Source organism: Diceros bicornis, chromosome 28 (genome assembly GCF_020826845.1).
Source record: "Diceros bicornis minor isolate mBicDic1 chromosome 28, mDicBic1.mat.cur, whole genome shotgun sequence".
Lineage (NCBI taxonomy): Eukaryota > Metazoa > Chordata > Mammalia > Perissodactyla > Rhinocerotidae > Diceros > Diceros bicornis.
This window is the reverse complement of record NC_080767.1, coordinates 31,437,930-31,455,767: the sequence shown is the minus strand read 5'-3', so window position 1 is coordinate 31,455,767 and position 17,838 is coordinate 31,437,930. Positions and strand designations below refer to the sequence as shown.

The window sequence follows — 17,838 nt, the reverse complement described above, 5'->3', positions numbered from 1 at the left end:
CTATAGTGGGAGTTGATGATAGAAAATGAGACCTAAGAGTCTGTCTTCCCCACAAGCCAGAGCCCTGGGAGGATTGGCCGTGTGGTCTTCCCAGGAGAGGAGATCATTATTGATGCCCTCAGAGGGGAACCTAGGCTCCAGAAGTGTAGCCTCTTGTGCCCGAGAAGGAAATTAGGGCCATGCAGCAGCTGGGGTGGAGGTGTGCTCATGCTCATGCATATGAATTATGTACGTGTGTGTGTTCATGCACATATGTGTATTCTCTGAACATGCATGTTCTCCTGTGCATATCTGTGTGTAGGCTCATGTGTGCCTGCCTGGAAGGAGAGGTGTTGGCCTCTAACATCTATGAGGTCCTATGTCTGCATGTATGACTGTATCTTGGTGCAGGTGTAGTGTTATGGGGAAGGGATTAAGGTACAGGCTGTGGAGCCAGACTGAATAGTTTCCTATGCTGGCTCTGCCTCTTACAAGCTGAGTGAGTGTCTGTTACTATTAACATCTCTGACTCTCATACTTTTTTCTTTGCCCTTGTTAAACATTTTATTGCTTCTATTTCTTAAACCAGACTACTTGTTTTGAATTCCAGTTTCACCAATTACTAAATGAGTGAATTTGGGCAAGACATTTAGCTTCACTAACCCATGTTGTTCTCATATAAATGCCATGGCAATCAGAATTTTAGATAGAATTTTTTTCTTTTTTTCCATTTACATATACTTTATTTTTTAGAGCAGATATAGGCTCTCAGTGAAATTGATCAAAAGTTTAGAGTTCTCACATATGCTCTACCCCCATACATGCATAGTGTCCCCCATTATCAATCTCTCCCCAGAGTGGTACATTTGTTATGATTGATGAACCTACACTGACACAAGCCAAAGTCCATGGTTTACATTAGGGTTCACTTTTGCTGTTGTATCTTCCATGGGTTTTCACAAATGTATAATGACTCCACTATAGTATCATAGAGAATAGTTTCCCTGCCCTAAATATCCTCCATGTTCTTCCTATTCCTTCCTCCCTTCCCCTTAACCCCCGTAACCACTGATCTTTTTACTGCCTCCATGGTTCTGCCTTTTCTAGAATGTCTTATAGTTGGAATCATGTAGCATGTAGCCTTTTCAGAAAGATTCTTTCATTTAGTAATATGCATGTAAGTTTTCTCTATGTGTTTTCGTGGCTGGATAGCTCATTTCTTTTTAATGCCATGTAATATTCCGTTGTCTGAATGTATCACAGTTTATTTAACCATTCACCTAATAAAAGATGTCTTTTTTTTTAAGTAGCCAGAAATAATTTTATTGTTACACAGGGCATGCAAAAATTTATTCTGCCTCCTGACACAGTCTTCTTTGTTGTGTATGCTGCCTTAGTTTATAAGCACTGCCTCTATCTTCCAGTCTGACCCTCACAGCACCTTTGAGAGGGACCCATGTAGGGGCCTCTCTCACACTTCACAAGTGAGGCAGAGTGGTCCTCTGACTTGCCAAGGTCACAATTAGGGTGGGGCTGGAATGGGATCCTGGTCTTATGATTCCTTATCTTGTTCCTGACTCCTAGGCAGCCTCTGAGTCATAGCAGCTATACTACCTTCCTAACAAGGGGCAGGCATGTTGGGTTAGTGCAGGGCCTGGGGGTGGATGGATTCCATGAGGTGAATTTAAAAACGCTAAGGCTTTCTAGAGGGAAGCTGAAAGCTGACCATGGTAAAAGAGGCTCGGGACATGTCCCCAGTGTCTTTATGTCTGTGGAACCTGGCTGACTTCACCTTCTTCTTTTGAACTTTCTCCGTCCATGAAGCCCTGGTTATTCCTGTTTCTGTGCAGCAAGCCAGGGTACATATGATGCAGATCAGTAGGGCCCTAGCTCAGAAGAACTGAATTTCTGGGTACACTGCTAGAAATTCCTTTATTGTATATGTCTGGAATTCCTGATACATCCAGAGAAAACCACTCTCAGAGCACCTCTCCTGTCCAGGGATGCATTGGCTCTGGAGAGCGCAGGACTGTTTGTAGTTATAAGTCCTGCACCAGGTTCCAGCCTAACCAGCTTTCAGCTTCTTCTCTGTGAATTTTGGCTGATGGGGCATCTCCTGGAGATTGCTTGGCTGAAAAGAGATCCGCCTTTGGTTAAATACATCAATATCCTCATCTCTGGTGTTTGCCTCTTGAAACCTATTCTTGGCTTATATGACTACCCTTTATCAGTCCTTTTGCTAATTCCTTCTCCATCAGACTCTTCAACATCAGAAACACTCTGCACCCTTCCGTAGGCCTACCTCAGCTTTCATGTTTCACAATCTTCCTTGTTTATATCACTCACTCTGATAAAAAGACATATGTTCAAGGAACTAAATTTTTCTTAGTTCAGTATTGAGCATTATCAAACATTTATGAGTATGTAATGAGCTTGCATTAGAAGAACCCAGTACATTTCCCTTTACAATTTTCCCATCAAAGGACTTGCCTGTGGTATTGTTTCACCATTGTATTCAACCACTTCCCAGGCATGTTTATGGTGGAAGGAGGAGCTGTCAAGGAGTTTCCTGGTCTACTCCCAAGGACCGTAGAGAGCTGTTCACCCAACCTGGCAAGGTGTTCAGAATGTCTGCTTAGAACTTTGATTATATTTACTTTCAGAAGGGATTTATCTTATTTTTGTCAATGCTTGTTAATAATTTTTCAAGTTAACTGCTGGGCTCCCTTCTTTGGATAGCAACACTTTTATTAAAGTCCCAGATACTACCTGCCCAAATCAGCTCACTCCTTCTGAAGGGTTACAGGACACATTGTGGGAATTTCCTCATATTCTGACAAAGACACCACGGTATGTCAGATGAGAAGGTTAGAACTAACCTGTGGGCCATACTGGTAACTCTTTAACCCCAAAATGCTATCTTGTGGTAACTTAGTATCTAGAATTCCCTTTAGTTTGAACTTGTAGAATATTTGTAGGATCATGCACAAATATTTTGATTTCCTAGTGACTATGTATTGTTGAGAAAAAGTGAGTTTGGGGCTGATGGCAGAGAGTGGTCAAAACTAAAAACATATGTTAGGTTACGTTATCTTGGACCAAAGGACTGAATTAGCTCTACAAGTTACTGGAATGTGTCATTAATGATTTACGTATTTAATATAGGCCAGGCATTCTTCACATTCTATTGTGATGTGTTTTACCGGTTGAGCATAAAAGCACATCAATAGAGGAAGTGGAAAGGGTCCAGATCTTCCAGGCCTGCATCCCGAAAGCTGAGTGATTCATGGAAGACAGTGGTGAAAGCCAGGGGTGCCCCTACTAATATGAAGGCCACTGCAAAAGGAGTTTGTTTCCTGGAATGAGGGTTGCTTCCTGATAATTGGAAGAGGACATAGTGACAACAGTGGCCAGGACCTTGATGTTGGGCCCTAGGTGTTCCTATCTTCCGTTAGGCTGCTATACACCTCTTGTTATGTCGTTAAGGCCAAAAGACTTGTAGTCAACTTCAGGTCCTGCCATCAACTAGCTTTTGATTTATAAAAGATGGTGGTTGTAAAAACTTGAAGTAATTGAAGGAAAAGGATTCCAAAGAGACTATATACCTTACATTACTATTGTTATTGATGATGACATAATCAGAGAAGAATTGATTAACCTACAAATTCACACTTATGTATTTGTGATATTAGAGCTCTTTAGCAGTCATTAATGCAGTTCTTCAAATACTTCTCACTCTCCATTTTACAGATACATCTTTGGGTTGTGCCTCCCGGCTCCCCTATGTTTGGTGGGTGATGAGATTAGCTGTGGACAATGAGTTGTGGTCAGAAGTGGTGTGAGTCATTTCTGGAGCAGAGTCTTTAATTGCCAGTGCACAATCTTTTTTTTTTTTTTAATTTTTTGTTCATTGCAGAAACATTGATTTAGAACATTGTATAAATTTCAGGTGTACATCATTATACCTCTATTTCTGCATAGATTACATCATGTTCACCACCCAAATACTAATTACAACCCATAACCACACACATGTGCGGAATTATTGCTTTCGCCCTCCTCCCTCCCTCCTTCTCCTCTGGTAACCACCAATCCAATCTCTGTCTCTATGTGTTTGTTCGTTGTTGTTATTATCTACTACTTAATGAGGGAAATAATACCGTATTTGACCTTCTCCCTCGGACATATTTCACTTTGGATAATACCCTCAATGTCCATCCATGTTGTCACAAATGGCTGGATTTCATCGTTTCTTATGGCTGAGCAGTGCATAATCTTCAAGAGCCTTTCTCAGCTTCTGGCAGAGTGATGATTAATGTTTAAAATGGTGACTGCTCCATCAACTTTGGTCCTTGAGTGTTTAAAAAGAGCAACACCCTTATATGTTTTTACAGAGGAAATGCAATGTGAATAAGAAATAAACCTTTGGATTTAAGGTCCAAAGATTTTGAGAGTGTTTGTTCCACAGAATCACCTAGCTTATCCTGACTTATACACATTGCTTTTTCCAGGATATAAAGGGCATTTCTGTGAGGTTGTGGTCATGCGGGAAAGGAAGATTTAAAAGAGAAGGGAAAAAGAGTCAAGTATTGAGAATTCACCTTGTGAGGCCACTTTGGTGTTGGAGGGGGGGTGTAAATCATCTTTGTAAATTCTTCTATCTGTCCAGCCTTATTCTCCCTGCTCTAAAATAGACCAAGCCTCAGAGGACTTTTCATTGTTTCTCCAACACATTCCAATGTTTATTGCCTCTACCTGCATTGGTGGTTTCCACTATTTGAAATGCTCTGCCCATTCTCTCATTTATTGAACTTTGTCTTTCAAAATCAGTCCCTCTTTAAGGAAAATGTTAGGTCCTTCCTCAAAGAATCTTCCCCAATTCCCTGTAAAATCCATGTAATGTCTTATTTTAAAAAGTAATAGGGCTTTATAATTCCTTGAATACTAGCCAATGTCAGGCTTGTAGAAGAGTTATTTGGAAATAGCTTTATTCCACTCCAGGTGGCAGAAACTGTTTTCCAGAAATATGGAATCCTAGCAATACCCAGCCTGGAATTGAACATATATTTGGTCAATGTCATTCACAGAAACCAACTATTCTAGCTTCTGGGTCAATGCTCTTTTTGCTATTCAACACCATCTCTCAAGACCTCTTTGGGTGCCATGTGAAAAATGGGTAGGAAGGAAGGTTACCTAATCATCTTTTAGGTCATCTCTCAATTATAACATTCTACATTGTTATTCTTTCTACAAGTGAATTCTGAAGCTTAATTTTCTCATACCCATCTTCATATCTTTGTTCCTTAGGCTGTAGATGAAAGGGTTCAGCATGGGTGTCACTACTGTGTACATGAGTGTGGCAACCCGGTCCTTCACCACTGAGTACATGGATAGGGGCCTAAAATAGACATAGATGATACTCCCATAGAACAAGACCACTATGGTGAGGTGGGAGCCACAGGTGGAGAAGGCCTTCCACTTCCCGGCTGCAGAGGGGATTCTGAGCACAGTAATGATGATTCTCAGGTAGGAGAAGAGGATGCATAGGAAGGGGGTCACAATGACAGCCAGGGTCTCCGTCATGACCACCATCTGGTTGGAGGAAGTGTCAGAGCATGATAGCTTTAGCACAGGCTGAGTATCACAAAAAAAGTGTTTAATGACATGGGAGGCACAGAAAGACAGGCGGGACATGAGTAGCACATAAAAAATGGAGTGCAGGTGGGAGATGGTGCAAGAACCCATCAACATGAGGAGGCAACGCCATGGGTTCATAACCACATCGTAATGGAAGGGGTTGCAGATGGCTACCAGGCGGTCTATGGCCATGGAGGCCAGCAGGTAACTGTCAGTGTTCCCAAAAGCTAGGAAGAAGTACATCTGGACCAGGCAGCCCACGTAGGAGATAGACTTTGTTTGTGATAGCAAATTCACCAGCATCTTGGGCACAATGACTGTTGTGAAGCAGATATCCATGAAGGACAGGTTGCTGAGAAAAAAGTACATAGGTGTATGGAGCCGGGAGTCAGAGTAAATGGCCAGGTTGATGAGTATGTTCCCCATCATGGTGACCAGGTACATGATGAGGAAGATGGCAAAAAGTGGTTTCTGTAGCTGAGGGTTGGAAGAGATGCCCAGGAGGATAAATTCTGATGTGCTGCTGCTGTAGTTTTTTATCTCCATGTCTCTGACTTTCTGGACAGGATTTGGAAAAGCAGTGGGAGAGCTATGAAGGTAATTTCATCAAGACAGCTTCTTCTCTAACCTCCAGCCTATAAAATATTAAATAAAAACACTGCTATTTTTTAGAATAAGAAATATTTACTTTAACAAATACTGTTATACATCGCTTAACGATGAGGACAAGTTCTGACAAATGCATCATTGGGCCATTGTGTAATTGTGTGAACAACATAGGGTGTACTTACCCAAACGTAATTTGTATAGCCTACTACATACCTAGACTATATGGTACTAATCATATGTGACCACCTACATATAAGTGGTCTGTATTTGACCAAAACGTCGTTATGTCGTGTGTGAGTGTACAGAGAAATAGGGGGTAATATCTAACTACTAAAAGTTAAAAAATTTCAAGCTGATTCCTAAATGAGAAACTCAAGTTTCCCCACATATTCTTAGGAACTTCTATGTAGCCCGATTTGTCTCAGTTCTTCTCAATTTTCTTTCTAAAGATTCTTCTTCAGTTGTTTCTTGACTAAATCCTTAGCCTCCTTTTTCCCCTCTTCCAGGGGAAGATGCTGCTGGGTCCCACCTTCAATCAGGATGCAATCAGGATACAAGGGGTCCCAATGAATGAGGTTCTCTCCTACTCACAGGTACAGAGGTGTTGGTGGTGGTAGTGGGCATAGAATAAAAGGGAGCAACAGATTTATTGAACAGGTGTTGGTACCCACAAAATTCAGATGAGACTTCATTAAGTCTTCAAAACAAAATGTATTTAATATTTATTTGAGCACTTATGTTTGGCTAACATGATCTGAAACTTAAATTATACGTTTTACGTTCAGAGGTGCCACTCAAAATAGGAGTATTACTAGGAAGAGCCTATGTTACTGAGATCAATTCTTTAAATATGTTATTTTTTTGATTAAAAACCTGTGAAGTCCTCATTCTAGATATTTAAATATTACAGGAATATTGGACAATGTTGTATGTCAATTATGTCTCAATAGAGCTGGAAAAAAGTCAATTCCTCTCAAATTAATAAAATTCAATGAACCTAAATAACGCTCCAAGGGAATTTTTAATGGGACTTTTGAGAAGGTCATTCTAACCATAATCTAGAGGAGAAAATGTCTAAGGAAAGCCAGGATAATTTGAAAAAATTAGAATAATGATAGAGAACTTTTGTAACCCACAATCAGAGCATGTAATAATAAGAAACAGTAAGATAATGGTACACACAGAAAAAAACACGTGAATGGACCAACATAAAGAATTCTATATACTTGTATTTGTACATGTATATAGATCTTAATCTATATGGAACTTAATGTATAATAAAGATTTATTTTATAGCAATGGAGAAAGAATGGACTATAAATGTGATATTTATGTCAGTTGGCTGAATATTTGGAAAATAAGGCTAGATTTCTGTCCAACCCACACAGAGAAATAAAACCAATAAAATGAAGATTCTAAAAGTAAAAAATCCACACAATTTTATAAGTATTAGCCAAAAATAAAGGAACATATTTTAATTCTCTGAAGAAGGAGATGCCATTTTAAGAAAGAAATAAAATGTAGAGGCAAGAATGACTAAATTCTATAGCTGAAAATTTGAAAATTATGTTAAAAGAGACCATAAGCAAAGCTAAAATATAAACTATTCACTCAAAGAAAATGTCTGAATCATATTTACCAAAGAAAACTTACGAGAAAATGTTCAACCTCATTGGTAATCAGAAAATATAAATTAGACTGAAATACAATTTTCACCCATGAGATTATCAAGAAAATGGTTTTGAAATATCCAAAAGGAAAGAGATCCTCACAATTAGTAGTAGTGAGAGGGTAGTCAGTGTAGGGCTTTTGGTAGTCTCTATCAGAATTGAAAATCTACATCTCATTACCCTATAATTCCACTTATAGAAATATATCCTTTAAAAATAGTCATATATGTGTAGCACAAAGATATGTACACACATTATCATTATAGCATTGCTTATAATACAAACAAAACCAACCAGCCAAACAACACAACCCACAGAACAAAAAACCTATATATCCACAAATAGGTGAATTATTAAAACAATTTGTAGTGCATTCTCGTGACTCAGTATCATCAGTCTCTAAAGAAGTAAGATGGCTAATGTTAGCCAATATTTATTAACACTCAATATATGTCACACGCTGAGCTAAGTGCTTTGAGTTTCTTTTATCATTTTATTTTCTCCAAACTGTAAGACATGGGCACCTATATTATCCCTATTTTACAGATCAAAAAAATAGAATTTAGCCAAGTTAAGTAACTTACCAGATCCTACAGTTAGTCAGTGGCTGAGCTGGGATTTGAATTCAGGAATCTGATGGCAGAGCGGAAGCTATTCTTCGCTAAACTATGTTATCACTCTGACACTACTGTCTGTGATATATTGTTAGGTGATAAAAGCAAGTTGCAGAACAATGCATATAGGATAATCCCAGTTGTAAAGAAAATACGTGTTTTATATTTGTGCTCGTTTGGTGTGTGTGTTTATGTGTGGGTCGTTGCCTTCTGAAGTGAGCTTGGAGGGATGGAGTGAGGAGTTCCTTCCATATTTAACTTTATATTATATTGTTGGCTTTTCAAACTAAGTGATGCATGTTTCTTTGTATTAATTTTCTAATTAAAAAGGTGAAAATTCTTTATAATTCCACTTCCCAGAAACTAGAGTTGTGTCCATATTTTAAAGTTATTTTTGTCTGCATAGATCTATATGCATATTATACTCAGGAATGGGGTCATACTATTTATAGAATCAGGAAAAGTGAGGAAGATCACATGAAGCTGTTGCCCCCACAGTCTCTCTTCCCAAAGACTCCTCAGTCTTCCTACCTGTGGGGTTGACAGAAGAGGTTCAGGGTTCTCAACAGGCGTGGGGTTCTGCCAGCGGTTATGATCAGCTCTGAATCTCCAGGGAAGGAGGCTTCTTGAAGTGCAGATCTAGCTTCAGAAATATGCTGGTCCTTCTTTCTACCTACAGTGGGAGTTGATGATGGAAAGGGAGACCCAGGGGCCTGTATTTTCCACAAGACAGTTCCCTGGGGGAATTGGCCCTGCCCTCTTCTCAGGAGAGGAGAACATTACTGATGCCCTCTGAGCTCTGTGTTCAGGAGCCTCTGGGGAACCTGGGCTCAGATGTGTAGCCTCTTATGCCCGGGAAAGGAATTAAGGCCATGCAGTAGCTGGGGTGGATGTGTAATCATGCATGTGCATGTGGACTATGTACTTGTGTGTGTTCATGCACATATATGTGTTCTCTGTACATGCATGTGCTCCTGTGCTTGTCTGTTTATAGGCTTATCTGTGTCTACCTGGAAGAGGAGGTGATGGCCTCTGACATCTCTGAGGTTCTATGTGTGCATAGATGACTGTATCTAGGTACAGCTGTAGTGTTTTGGGGAAGGGATTAAGGTACAGACTCTGCAGCCAGACTGAATAGATTCAGATGCTAGCTAGACTCTTACAAGCTGTGTGAGCCTTTGCAATACTTAACTTCTTTGGGTCTCATAGTTTTTGGTTTGCCTTTCTTAAACATTTTATTTCTTCAATTTTTTAAGCCAAACTAGTTGTTTTTGAATCCCAGTTTCACCAATTACTGAACGAGTGAATTTGGGCAAGATATTTATCTTCACTCACCTCCATTTTTCTCATATATAAATGGCAGAGCAATCACAACTTTTAGATAAAGATTTCCTTTGTTTGGTATTTTTCCATTTATAGAGACTTTATTTTTATTTTTTTATAGTGAAGTGTATGTTTACTTTTTAGGAAGTGTTTTGGTGGAGATTCTGGGTTTATTAATAAGAATTTTCTATAATTTCCTCCTCCTGCCTTATAGAGACTTTATTTTTTAGAGCAGTGATAAGTTCACAGAAAAATTGATCAGAAAGTGCAGAGTTCCAATATATCCCTTACCCCCATACACACATAACCTTCACCATTATTAACATCCCCCACCAGAGTGGTACATTTGTTATGATTGATGAGCTTACAGTGATACAGTGATACATCATCACCCAAAACCCATAGTTTACATTAGGGTTCACTCTTGGTGTTGTACCTTTTATGGGTTTTGAAAATGTTTAATGACAGCATTGTAGTATCATAGAGAATAGTTTCACTGCCCTAAAAATCATCTGTACTCTGTATATTCATCCTCTCTTGCCTTTAACCTCTGGCAATGACTGATATTTTTACTATCTCCACAGTTTTGCCTTTTCTAGAATGTCTTCTAGTTGGAATCATATAACAAGTAGCCTTTTCAGATGGATTCTTTTATTTAGTCATATGCACATAAGTTTCCTTCATGTGTTTTCATGGCTTGCTAGCCCATTTTTTTCTAGTGCTCTGTAATAGTCCATTGTCTAGATATACCACAGCTTATCCATTCATCTATTGAAGGATATCTTATTTTAGTAAGTAACCCAGAGATGATTTCGTTGTTACACAGGGAAAGCAAAAAATGTATCCTGCCACTGGACAGAGTCTTCTGTGTTGTGTATGCTGATTCAGTTTACAAGCACTGCCTCTTACAGTCCGAAACCTGCAGCAGCTTTGAGAGGGATCCACATGGGTGTCCTTTCTACCACTTCACAAGTGAGGCAGGGTGGTCCTCTGACTTGCCATGGTCACATTTGGGTGGGACTGGAATGGGATCCTGGTATTATGGTTCCTTATCTGGTTCTTGACTCAAAGGCTGCCTGTGAGTTACAGCAGCAGCTATACCACCTCCCCAGCTAGAGGTAGGTGTGGTGGGTTAGGGCAGGGCCTGGAGATGGATGGATTCCATGAAGAGAAACTAAAAACGCTAAGGCATTCTAGTGGGAAGCTGAAAGCTCACCATGGTTAAAGAGGCTTGGGACCAGGTCCCCAGTGTCTTTATGCCTATGGAACCTTGCTGATATAACCTTCCTCTTTTGAACTTTCTCCGTCCATGAAGCCCTGGTTATTCCTGTTTCTGCGCAGCAAGCCCAGGGTACATATGATGCAGATCAGTAGGGCACTAGCTCAGATGAACTGAGTTTCTGGGTACACCATTAAGAATTCCTTTGTTAGAAGGAGTTGTAAGAAGTCCTGACACATCCAGAGAAAACCACTCTCAGAGCACTTCTCCCGTCCAGGGATGCATTGGCTCTGGAGAGCTCAGCAGTGTTTGTAGTCATAGTCCTGCACCAGGTTCCAGGCTAACCAGCTATTCAGCTGCTTCTGTGTGAAGTTCTGCTGATGGGGCATCTCCTGGAGATTGCTTTACTGAAAGGAGATTCACCTGCTGTGGGGGAAAATACTTCCATATTCTCATCTCTGGTGTCTGCCTCTTGAAACATGTTTTATTATTGGCTTATATGAGTACTCTTCTTCAGTCCTTTTTGGTAATGTCTTGTCTATCAGACTCTTCAATGTCAGAAATACTAAGCACATTTTCCTAGGCCCTCCTCAGCTTTCTTGTTTCACATCCTTCCTTGTTTATGTCACTCATTCTGAAAAAATGGCAAAATATTTTCAAGGAACTAAATTTTGTTTAATTCAGTATTGAGCAAAATCTCCTACATTTACGTATATGTAATGAACTTGCAGTGGAAGGACATTTCCCTTCACAATTTCTCACGAAAGGACATGTCTATATTATTATTCCACTATTGTATTCGACCTGCCTCCCATGTATCTATGTGGTGAGAAGAGAGGCCTGCAAGGATTTTCCTTGTCTTCTCCCAAGGACCACAGAGAGCATTCCAGTCAACCTGGCAAGGTGCTGGAGGTTGGCTTAGACCTTTCCTCTGACTATATCTATTTTCCAAGGGGATTTATTTTATCCTCTCAATGTTTATTAGCAATTTCCTAAGTTAACTTCTGGGCTCCCGTGTTTAGATAGCAAAACTTTTATTAAAGTCTCCAGATACTACCTGCTCATGTCAGCTTACTCCTTCTGAAGCCTGGCCAAGTATCTTGTGGGAATTGCATGATATTCTGACAGAAACAATACTCTAGCTCTGACTGAGGAGGTTAGGGCTAACCTGAGTACCATATGGGTAACTCTTTCATCCCAATGTGCCATTTCCTGGTACTTTATTAACTAGAGTTCCCTTTAGTGTGAACTTTTAGAATATTTCTAGACTTATACATAAAGATCTTGATTTCTCAGTGACTATGTGTTGTTGAGAAAAAGCAGTTTGGGGCTGATGGCAGAACGAGGTTAGAACTAAAAAAATATGTTAGGTTTCCTGGGACCAAAGGACTTCAGTAGTTTTATAAGTTACTAGAAGGTGTCATTAAATGATTTACTCATTCAATATATACCAGGAATTCTTCACATTCTAAAGTAGTATATTTTACTTGGTTAACCATGAGAAAACTATGGCACCTCAACAGAGGAAATAGAAAAGGCCCAGATCTCCTAGGCCTGCATCCCCAAGCTGAGTGATTGATGAGCAACAGTGGTGAAAGCCAGGTGTGCCAGTACCAATATGAAGGCCACTGCAAATGGAGTTTGTTCCTTGGACTGGTGGTTTCCCCCTGATATTTGGAAGAGAACATAGTGATAGCAATGTCAGGGACCGTGACTTCAGGCCCAGGGTGGTCCTGTCTTCTGTTAGGCTGCTCTACACCTCTTGTTGTGTCATTAAGTACAAAAGACTTGTAGTCAACTTCAGGACCTGCCATCAACAAGCTTATGATTTATAAAAGCTGGTGATTGTTAACTTGATGAAATAATTGAGGCAAAAGGATAACAGAGAGAGTATATATCATATATTATTATTGTTTTGGACAATGACATAATCAGAGAAGGATTAATTAAGCTACAAATTCACACTAATGTATTTATGTGTTATTACAGTGTGTAGAAGTCATCAATGCAGTTCACCAAATACTTCTGGCTCTCTATTTTACAAATATGTTATTGTATTGTGCCTGTTGGCTCTCTTGTGTTTCGTGGGGTCATGAGATTAATTGTGGACAATGAGTTGTGGTCAGAAGTGGTGTGAGTCACTTCTGGAGCAGAGTATTTAATTGTCAGTGCAAAATCTTCAAGAATATTTCTCCACTTCTGAAAGAGTGATGATTAACATTTACAATAGTGACTGCTCCATCACCCCTGGTCTCTGAGCATTTAAAAAGATCAGCTATACTTCCATGTGGTGGACATGCAGTGTGAATAAAAAATAGACTCTTGGTTTTAAGGTCTAAAGATTTTGAGGGTGATTGTTCTGCGGCATAAGTTAGCTTATTCGGACTGATACATACTGCTTTTTCTAGGATATAAAGGGCATTTCAATGGGGTTTGTGGTCACGTGGAGAAAGGAAGAATTAATAGGGAAGGGAAAAGGAGTCGAATATTGAGGATTCACATTGTGATGACACTGGTGTTGTTGGAGCTGTAAATATGCTTTGTAGATTCTTCTATGTATCCTGCCTTATTCTCTCTGCTCTCAAATTGAGCAAGCCTCACAGGGCTTTTGAAATGTTCCTCAAACACATTCCAGTGTTTATTGCATCTACCTGCTTGGGTGGTTTCTAGTATTTGAAATGCTCTGCCCATTTCCTTGTCTACTGAACTTTCGTCTACTGAACAGTCCATTATTAAGGACAAATTAGGCGATTCCTTAAAAGGTCTTCCCCAATTCCATATGAAATCCATGTAACGTCTTATTCTGAAAACTCATAGGACTTTATATGTCCTTGAGTACTATCTGATGTCAGGCTTATGGAAGAGTCATTTGGAAATAGATTTATTCCACTATATGTGTGGCAGAAACTGTTTTCCTGAAATCTGATTTCCTAGCACTACATGGCCTGGGAATGAACATATATTTGGTCAAGTCATTGATATAAACCAAGTATTCTAGCTTCCAGGTCAATGCTCTTTTTGCTATTCAACACCACCTCTCATGACCTCTTTGGGTGCCATGTGAAAAATGGGTAGAAAGGAAGGTTGCCTAATCATCTTTTAGGTCATATTTCAATTATGACATTCTATGTTGTTATTGTTTCTATGAATGGATTCTGAACCTTAATTTTCTCATACCCATCTTCATATCTTTGTTCCTCAGGCTGTAGATGAAAGGGTTCAACATGGGTGTCACTACCGTGTACATAAGTGTAGCAACCCTGTCCTTCACCACTGAGTACATGGACAGGGGTCTGAAATACACATAGATGATACTCCCATAGAACAAGACCACTACAGTGAGGTGGGAACCACAGGTGGAGAAGGCCTTCCGCTTCCCGGCTACAGACGGGATTCTGAGCACAGTAATGATGATTCTCAGGTAGGAGAAGAGGATGCACAGGAAGGGGGTCACAATGACAGCCGGGGTCTCGGTGATGACCATAATCTGGTTGGGGGAAGTGTCAGAGCAGGATAGCTTTAACACAGGGTGGGTATCACAAAAAAAGTGCTTAATGACATGGGAGGCACAGAAAGACAGGCGGGACATGAGTAGTACATGAAGCATGGAGTGCGGGTGGGAGATGGTGCAAGAACCCAGCAACATGAGGAGGCAACGTTGTGGGTTCATAACCACCTCATAATGTAAGGGGTTGCAGATGGCTACCAGGCGGTCTATGGCCATAGAGGCCAGCAGGTAGCTGTCGGTGTTCCCAAAGGCCATGAAGAAGTACATCTGAATGAGGCAGCCCGTGTAGGAAATAGATTTTGTCTCTGATAGTAAATTTGCCAGCATCTTTGGCACAATGTCTGTTGTGAAGCAGATATCTGTGAATGACAGGTTGCTGAGAAAAAAGTACATAGGTGTATGGAGCCGGGAGTCAGAGTGAATGGTCAAGATGATGAGTACATTCCCCACCACAGTGACCAGGTACATGATGAGGAAGATGTCAAAGAGAGGCTTCTGTAGCCGAGGGTTGGAAGCGATGCCCAGGAGGGTAAAGCCTGGTGTGCTGCTGCTGTAGTTCTTTATCTCCATGTCTCTGACTTCCTAAACAGTGGGAGAGATATGAAGGAGAATTTGATTAAGACAGTTTCTTCACTATCATCCAAACTATAACAAAAGTGTCCACTGCTATTTGTTAGGAGATTAAAGAATATTTGCTTTTAGAAATACAGTCACGCACCCTATAACAATGGGGCTACAGTCTGAGGAATGTGTCTTTGGGTGATTTGTACTTTGTGAAAATATCATAGAGTGTAGTTACACAAACCTAGATAACCTAGGCACTACACATCTAGGCTATATGGTACTAAACTTATGGGACCACCTTGGTATATGAGGTCTGTTGTTGACAAAATGCCGTTATGTTGAGCATGACTGTATAGAGAAACAGGGATTGGTATCCAATAAGGGGAATGTTAAAAAATTGCAAGCTGCTTCCTTAATGAGAAACTACAGGTTTCCCACATGTCCTTAGGAACTTCTACGTAGCCTGATTTGTCTGAGTTCTTCTCAATACTCTTTCTAAAGATTTTTCTCCAGCTGTTTCTTGACTAAATCCTTAGCTTTTTTTTTCCCCCTTCTTTCAGGGGAAAAGGCTGTTGGGTCCCACCTTAAATCAAGAAACTTTCATACAAGGGGTCCCAATGAATGAGGTTCTTTCCTACTCAGAGGTGCAGAGGAGTTGGCAGTGGTACTGAGAATAGGACAAAATTGAGCAACAGATTTAGTCAATGCTCTTTGGTACCAACAAAACTCAGATGAGACTTCATTAAATCCTCACAGCAAAATGCGCTTAATGTTTATTTGAGCATTTCTGTTTAGTTCACATGATCTGGACACTTAAATTATAAGTTTTTGCTTCAGAGATGCCACTCAAATTAGGAATATTACCAGAAACCCTATGTTACAGAGATTAATCCTTTAAATATATTAGTTTTTTTTTGATAGAAACTATGAAGTCCTCATTCTAAACATTCACATATTACAGGAATATTGGACAATGTTATATGTCAGTCATATCTTAACAGCTGGGAAAAAATCAATTCCTCTCAAATAAAAATTTTCATGGGCTGTTAGCATTTTGGCAGAGTGAGTTGTTCCCTTTTTCTCTCTTCTTTCCATTACTACCAGTGGGACATCCATTGACCAACAAAGACTCCCTACATAGCATATCAGAATGCCTGGGAGATCTATGCATATGTCCATTTGAAAGTGGTTGGACCAGACCTCCGGGAGGCAGTAGAACTAGGGGAGTATCCCTCTCCACCTTCACCAGCAATGATGATCCAAAACATGGATGCTCTTGGCAGAGACAGCAGTGCTATGACTTGAGATTTAAAGGAGTACACTGGTCACATCAGTGGCAGAATCTTTAGTAGCAGCAACTATACTTGCACCATAGAACCTGCCCTCCCCAAATGGTGGTGGCACCTGTCTTTCCAGCAGTGGGGACATCAACCAAAGCTCAGATATCCCCAGCAGGGTTGGTGGTGCCCTGACCTGAGGTTTCAAAAAGTATACTGGCACATGCTAGTGACCAGAGGCTGCAGGAGCTGCAATGACAATTGCAGCTTAGCCTCTGCCCTCACTCCTAGTGGCTCACATAACCTGAGGCTCCAGGAAACACAGCCATGCTGGTGAACCAGCCCTCTTTCCCACCCAAGGCAGCAGCAACTCTGACCCCAGTTTTCCAGCATCAAGGTTTGCATCTAAAACACAGATATCACCATCAGGGTGGTGGTGCCCTGACTCGAAGTCAAAAAGGACACCAGTGGTGCCAGCAACCGAACAGTGCAGGAACAGCAGTGGCACAGTTGGATTAGACCCTGTCCCTCACCCAGCAGTGGCAGGTGGCACATGTCACCTGAGACTTCAGGAGCCACAGGAGAATTCATAACCCCGCCCCCAGTAGTGGCACCGGACATTGGCTTTACAAGCAGTGGGGGCTACATACAAGACCACGGACCCTGGCAGCAACAGTGATACCTGTGAACCCAGAACCCCTGGCAGCAGTGCTGCTAGCACCCCCAGATAACCTGAGAGCAGCAGCACAGGTGGTTTACAGAGTGGCAGCACTCAAGCCTGAGGAGAGCCCACAGAAAGCCAGTGGGGGAACACGAGACTTAGGCAACCCCAGAATCAGCAGAAGTGCTTGCAACATGGTGACCTAGTGGTGACACATGGGACTGCAGCAACATCGTAAGCAGCAAGGCACCAGCAACCTCGGAGGCACAATCAGCACAAGGAGGGCACTGACAATGCCTCTGGCAGAGGAAGTGGAGGGTGAAAGTGCAGACTCAAATACAACCAGAAACAGCTCAGAATTAAAGTAACCAAAGCCTTAACCAAATAGGAAATGTGTTTACTACCACAAATGCACTAGCAGAGAATCAACTCATCAAGCACCATGAAGAACTGCCGTAACACGTTAGAACAGAGAGAAAATAACAACTCTCTAGAAACCAAACTTGAAGTCACAGAAGATTACAATTTAACTGATAGAGAATTAAAATAGCCGTCATGAAGAAACTCAGAGTTACAAGAAAACTCACAAAGACAGTTCAATGAGGTCAGGAAAAAAATTAATGGACAAAAGGAGAACTTCATCAAAGTGATTGAAACGCTAAAACAAAACACAATGGAAATTCTGGAGATGAAGAACACAATTAATGAGATGAAAAATAAAGCAGAAATCATTGGATATAGGGCAGACTGTATGGAAGAGAGAATTAATGAACACGA

At 40.7% G+C, this 17,838-nt stretch overlaps 2 protein-coding genes across 2 annotated transcripts; both read right to left on the bottom strand.

Moving 5' to 3' along the window:
- LOC131393607 (olfactory receptor 1L4-like) lies at positions 1-6,177 on the bottom strand. Its single transcript, XM_058524675.1, has 2 exons — positions 5,252-6,177; positions 1-145 (listed from the first exon to the last, which is right to left on the bottom strand). Exons 1-2 carry the CDS (start codon positions 6,160-6,162, stop codon positions 1-3), a joined length of 1,056 nt encoding a protein of 351 aa, XP_058380658.1. The 5' UTR covers positions 6,163-6,177.
- Positions 6,178-14,193: 8,016 nt separating this feature from the next.
- On the bottom strand, positions 14,194-15,135 carry LOC131393736 (olfactory receptor 1L4-like). Its single transcript, XM_058524777.1, has one exon. The coding sequence runs from the start codon at positions 15,127-15,129 to the stop codon at positions 14,194-14,196; it is 936 nt and encodes a 311-aa protein (XP_058380760.1). The 5' UTR covers positions 15,130-15,135.
- Between the last annotated feature and the right edge of the window lie 2,703 nt (positions 15,136-17,838).

Bases quoted from the DNA above. Each gene is read 5' to 3' on its own strand.
- LOC131393607 (XM_058524675.1), bottom strand. From the start codon at position 6,162: ATGGAGATAAAAAACTACAGCAGCAGCACATCAGAATTTATCCTCCTG. The intron at 146-5,251 runs ATTAAGCTTCAG...ACAAGAGGCTAC, and splicing joins ATGAAGATGGGTATGAGAAA to ACTTCTGGAGCCTAGGTTCC.
- LOC131393736 (XM_058524777.1), bottom strand. From the start codon at position 15,129: ATGGAGATAAAGAACTACAGCAGCAGCACACCAGGCTTTACCCTCCTG.